General features: G+C 29.2%; 2 protein-coding genes across 2 annotated transcripts; both read right to left on the bottom strand.

The window, feature by feature from the left end:
- Positions 1-810: 810 nt before the first annotated feature.
- LOC105624041 (trafficking protein particle complex subunit 3) lies at positions 811-1,907 on the bottom strand. Its single transcript, XM_012205405.1, has 2 exons — positions 1,858-1,907; positions 811-1,397 (listed from the first exon to the last, which is right to left on the bottom strand). Exons 1-2 carry the CDS (start codon positions 1,894-1,896, stop codon positions 900-902), a joined length of 537 nt encoding a protein of 178 aa, XP_012060795.1. The 5' UTR covers positions 1,897-1,907; the 3' UTR covers positions 811-899.
- Positions 1,908-2,677: 770 nt separating this feature from the next.
- LOC105624062 (intracellular protein transport protein USO1) lies at positions 2,678-5,679 on the bottom strand. Its single transcript, XM_012205422.1, has 10 exons — positions 5,545-5,679; positions 5,244-5,462; positions 5,038-5,157; positions 4,701-4,927; positions 4,563-4,629; positions 4,390-4,491; positions 4,025-4,140; positions 3,794-3,868; positions 3,339-3,724; positions 2,678-3,255 (listed from the first exon to the last, which is right to left on the bottom strand). Exons 1-10 carry the CDS (start codon positions 5,677-5,679, stop codon positions 2,678-2,680), a joined length of 2,025 nt encoding a protein of 674 aa, XP_012060812.1.
- Between the last annotated feature and the right edge of the window lie 170 nt (positions 5,680-5,849).

Genomic DNA, 5,849 nt, shown 5'->3' with positions numbered 1-5,849 from the left:
ATTTTTTTATACATTTCACATAGAACGATAAAAAATATTATAGTTATACTTAAAAAAGAAATATAATTTTTTTATCTTAATAGGATAGGAAATAATTTGATAGACAATTTTAGTAAACAAATTTAGTATCATGTATTGCCTATCTCACTATCGCTGATATCAACATGAAAAGAAATCCACTTATTTTCTTTAATTGAAAGTTTGCGGAATACAAGCGGTGAAAATACACCCCTCATATCCATTTTTATCAATATAGATTAACTTTCATTCAACTTGTTTTAAATTTTTTCTAGTTTTATCCTGCTGAAAATTTTTCTCATAAGTTTTATACAAACTCGAATATTTTTCAGAAATATTAAGAAAGTCTGTATCTTTTCTTAGAATTTATCATATAAAATATAAGTTCTAAGAAAATTTTGAAATATTTTTATTTCATTTTGTAATTTCTGAAGAAGTATTTAAAAATTTTCAGATTTGATAAGATTTTATTAAAAGTTATAAAAGGAGAACACTTAGAATATTTCAACAACACAAAACTAAGAATTTACATATGAAAAATTCTAAAAAAAGATGCTTTTTCAGCATTTTGAAAAGTGTTTCAATTTATATATTCTGAGAAATTTGTTAAAAGATTATAAAATCTAGAAATTTCTATAAAAATTCTGAAAAATTATATGAAATATGTTGAGAATTTTCACTATAAGGATTACAAAAAAATAGAATGAAATCAATGAATGAAATCAAGATTAAAGTTAATCTACATTGAAATAAGATCTACATAGAAATAATTATTAAGATACAATATATTTTAAACTTAAAGATACAATATATTTTAATCATTAAAACGATATATATGATATCACAGATATCGTTTGCACATATTTAAGTAATGGATACATTCAATCTTCACCCGCTGGTATTGCATCTTCTAACCTTTTAACAAATTTCACACGCAGTTCGGTCAAATTGTCGTTCTTAAGTTGATCCTGAATAAACCAGCAGGCGATTTCCATTTGCACCATTTCACAGGCTCCTCTGAGCACGCCAGGCAATATATTACAGTATTTGAGATTCGAATAATTATCCGGTAATTCCACGAATTCCGTTAGTGGATTCGTTTCGAAGCACAGAGAGAATTCGTCACCAGCTGGGCTCCAATTCGTAATCGATGGCGTTATGCCTAGGAATATTTTGAAGCCACTCTGAATCTTCTCCGCTGTATCCCTAAAATCATAGCATCGGCCGGAACCAGTCCTTGCAAGAAAATCCTCTATCAATCGTATTCCAATGTTATAACCCATTCTTTCCAGTTGCTTGTTAACATCCTCCATGTTGTCATAGTCCTGGAGTAACTGAGCCACAATCGAACCATAAGTTAAGGTGAACAGTTCAGAGTTCTGTAACAAAAAAAGATAAAAAAAATCAATTTAATCCTTTGTATATTGTAATAAATTACAAAAAAGATCTCAAAAAAGATATCGTTATAAATTTGAGTAATTTTGATAAAAAATTACAAATATATAATTTTTATTGTAATAGTAGTTGTAATGTTAAAAATGCTATATCCTATATGTCGGATCTTAGACTTAATGAGTGAAGTTGACCAATTAGCGTTAGTACAAATTGGCTATTAGGCAACTTCATCAGATTAAGTCTAAAACTTCCGATTACAGACTCATTGTAGACCTGGCAATAGTCTAAAAGATATATGAAAAAGGACACATGGCACATCATAACCTCAAGACTCCATTTGATACTAATCTTGTATTCGAAATGAATAAGAATGGTTTTTTAAGCAGATTATTAATGGCGAACTGATATCACATAACAAATATTTCAAAATAGCACGACACTTGCCACTTTCTTTGCATCGAGTTTCGTTCCTGTTCGTGACATGTTGACAATTGATTATCTTCTTCCTGCTTAATAGTTCCTGTCAGAGCTGTCGGAGCCTCCTGTTGAAAATCAAAGACAATACGGCCAGACCTTGTCTATGTAGAGGTCGCAGTTCGCAGCAAAACTGTGACTTTTCGTAAGAACGAAAACTCCGAATTGGGATCTCACCAACTCCGATTAATCTAATCGGTCGATCAACTGTGATTAGTCAATTCTTCTGAATAGCAAATGCGATTGGTTAGTTCCAATGTAACGAGTTTGAATTTCAGAATCAGGACAATTAAAAATAACGTGGAGAAGGTCTTGACTACACGTGCAGCGATCCTCGATTAAATTCTTGCAAAAGAGGCTGTGATTTAAACTAAAATAATTGCGGAGGCGATTTAATCACAATCGGCAATAAATGCATGTGTTCTTTCTGAATAAAACCAAGCAGAGCTTCTTTGGCTAGTAATAATATGATTAAAAGTTAAAAATTTATTTAACATTTTTTTTATTTTAGTGTTTTTTTATAATTGAGTTTTTAAAAATATACATTTTGCTTCTTTTTATTATTTATTTTTGAGAAAATATATCTAATATTTAATAGTACTCTCAAACAATTAAGTTGATAAAAACTGCAGTACAACAAGAAAAAATATAACATATATTTTTTTCTTTAAATATTTCAATTTTTGATAAAGTTTGTACGTAAAGGACAGATTAATAGAATTAATAGAATTAAGGGAGGCAAGACAAAAGTGTAATATAAGTTCGTACTATTTATTATGATGTGATCGCTTTAGTGAGATTTGCTACAAGTGCTCCTGACTTTACTTTCTATAGGATTATCCTCAAATATATCTCTAATAATATCGCGTTTCGGTTTTGAGTGCGCTGGTAAACCGCGATGTAGATTCTCCATTATCTGCATTCTATTCACATTATGATCCTTGAATCCTTGACTTAGGAATTCAATATTTTCGTTGTCATCGATAGCTTTCATTGTGGCCAACAGTTTCTCTTTGTTGTAATTAATTGTTCTTTTCTTTTCATTTGTTTGTTTTACCTGTACTATCTCGCTCTTTACGCCATTAGTCTGCTCAATCTGAGATACATCAACGTTTAATGTAGTGTTCAATTTATTTTGCGTTTCTATGTTGGCACCAGGTTTATCTAATGTTTCTTCATTACTGCGGTGTATTATACTGAATGTTTCGTCTTTAAGCTTAAAATATTCTTTTTCTAAATTATGCACAGGCCGAATGCTCCCATCTAAATGATTCAATGTAGATTCCTTTTCATAAGCTTCCCATGAGTCCTTCTCAATCTTCTTTCTTTCCAATATCGACAAATTTTTCATTTCTTCGTATGCATTGTCTGTATCATGATAAACCTTATCACATGACATGTCAGCATATACTGACTTTTCTTCCAAGTATCTTATTTCTTTTTTTTTATACAATCTTCTTTTTTCATATCTGTGGAAGAGTCATCTATTCCATTACTTTCTAAAAGTTGTCCTTTGTCCAGCCATGTTCTGTTTAAGTTTGAAGATTGTTGAGGAACTTTTACATTTTCTAAGCTTGTATCATCCGAAATATTATTAGATATTCTCGGTAACTGTGCATCCTTTAATCTCCCAATAGACTGTTTTGCGATGTCCAAAGCATTGTGTTCTAAATGAGTGACACTATTAAAAGATTTACTGAACTGCTCTTTAGCGAACTTAGATAAACTGGTTTGAAAATCATTGCTTTTATATTCAATGGGAGAATCTCTATTCATATTTATCTTTCCTTCGGAATCAACATCATTTTCAGAACCGCTATCATAAAGATCATTTTTTCTATGATGTAATAATTTTGTTTCATTGTGGTTTTGAAATATTAAATTTTCCATTAGATGTGTGCTTAACTTTTCTTCTTCCTCCTCATTGCTGTCTACCTTTTTCATTATATCATCCAAAGTATCATCTGTACTGTTAATCAGTCTATAATACAAGACACAAGAGTAAAAAATCAGAAGATCGTTATATTAATTATATTAATTAGACACAGAAAATAAATATACTACATAAAAAGATTTAATTATATAACATTGCTTTATATGATTTCTTATGAAAAATATAGTTTTGCAATATGCATACCTTACATACAACTCTCTAGATTTTTGTGGAGTATCGTAAGACTGATTGTAATATTCACAAGCGTTTCCACTTTCTCCATCATCAGATGAATAATCGAATTCAGCCCTTAGTTCTTTCTGTAATTTTTGTGTATTCTGATTTTTTATTTTACTAAATAATTTTCTTAATTTGCCACTTTCACCTTGATCATTATTTAATTCATCTTTCTTCAATATTGATTTATAATTTATCGATATGACTTTTTCATCATCATGCGCACTTTCAGAATCCTTTGACCTAAATCTTAAATCATCCATAGAATGAGCATTTTTACGCATGTGTGGCGATCTTTGTAAACGAAATTTTCGTATCTGTTGCAAACTTGCCATTGTTTCTGACTTTAACTGATCTACCGATTGATTGTGATTAACATTCTTTGGCTGAGTTACTTTTTCATCATCATTGGATTCCAATATGTCAAGTGATGGCTGCAATTACATTAAATTTATAGAATCTTAATGCTTAATTATGCTTAATCGCATATAAATAACAAGTTTACCAAATTATCCTTTGACCCATTTTCACTCCTTTTACTTCTGTTAGACGATTTAATTGGATTAGAGATGCTAAAATACAGAGCCTGCATATAAATACTTTTTACATTATGAGAAAAGATGCATATATATAATTTTTATACCTGAGATTTGTGAGAGAATGGCTACCTAAATTTTTTTCTTTGTTATAAATTGGCAATTGACCATTATAATATAATCTCTTTTCTCTATTGTCTAATAAACATTCTAAACTTTTCAATTTCTCTATTGTCTCTTGTAAGTTCTTTTGTGTTTCCTTATGTTTAGAAATCTCGATATGTAATTGATGCTTCAAGCTCTTAGTTTCAAGGGTAAGTTTCCTATGTAATAGCTGCAAAAAGATATTTCAGCTAAAGCTGCAGTTTTGCAATACAATATATCTATCTTATTTCTGCTATTCTCATATAAATGTAATTTTTGAAAATAAATGTTGAAAGTTACCTGAATAGTTTCTTGTTGTTGTTGCATTTTATAATTCATGTCGGTTAATTGTAATTGTAATTTTTCTCTCTCTTCGAGATTTCGATCTTTACTAAGTTGCAATAGATGCTTATTTTGTGACTATAAAGGAAAATGTTAGGAAATTTATGAATGCATATTAAAAATAAAAATATAATATACAGGAATATATTAATTGAAAAACTCACATTCGCAGAATAAAGTTCGTTTTCTCTTTCTTTTAGCAAATTACATGTATCCTTGTGTAATTCTTTTAATTTTTTATATTTTGTTTGAAGTACTCGCAATTCTTCGTGATGCGAATTTATAAGTCTTGGTAACTCAGCATTTGCTCCTTCATAACGCCTTAATGCAGAATCTTGTCTTTTTTGTAATGCTTTTAATAATCTGTTTTCATTTGCTAATTCCTTAAAAAATATAAGGAGTTTCATGTTAAAAAAAAATATCTTCAGTATTAAATATATATGTCAGCATATTTTCTATACTTACATTGAGATGATAATGTGCATCAGCTAATTGATTTTGTAACTGTTTAAAACGAAGCATTTTCGCTGACATTACCCTTTGTCCAAGAATACTTTTATTACCGGATTTTGATTCATCTGACAGCGATTGTTGTTTCATAGTGCCTCTATATGGTGCACCTATTTGAATATATTCAATATATATTATAAATTTTTTAAATAATATAATATGTGATAAGATCATAAATAAGCAAGTATTTTAATAATTCTTATACAAACCGAGCAAGGGATTTAAACATTTTTTTACTCAATGGAAATAATGTATTTCTA

The sequence above is a fragment of the Atta cephalotes genome, assembly GCF_000143395.1.
Source record: "Atta cephalotes unplaced genomic scaffold scaffold00071, whole genome shotgun sequence".
NCBI classification, from domain to species: Eukaryota; Metazoa; Arthropoda; class Insecta; order Hymenoptera; family Formicidae; genus Atta; species Atta cephalotes.
This window is presented reverse-complemented; position numbering and strand designations above follow the sequence as displayed.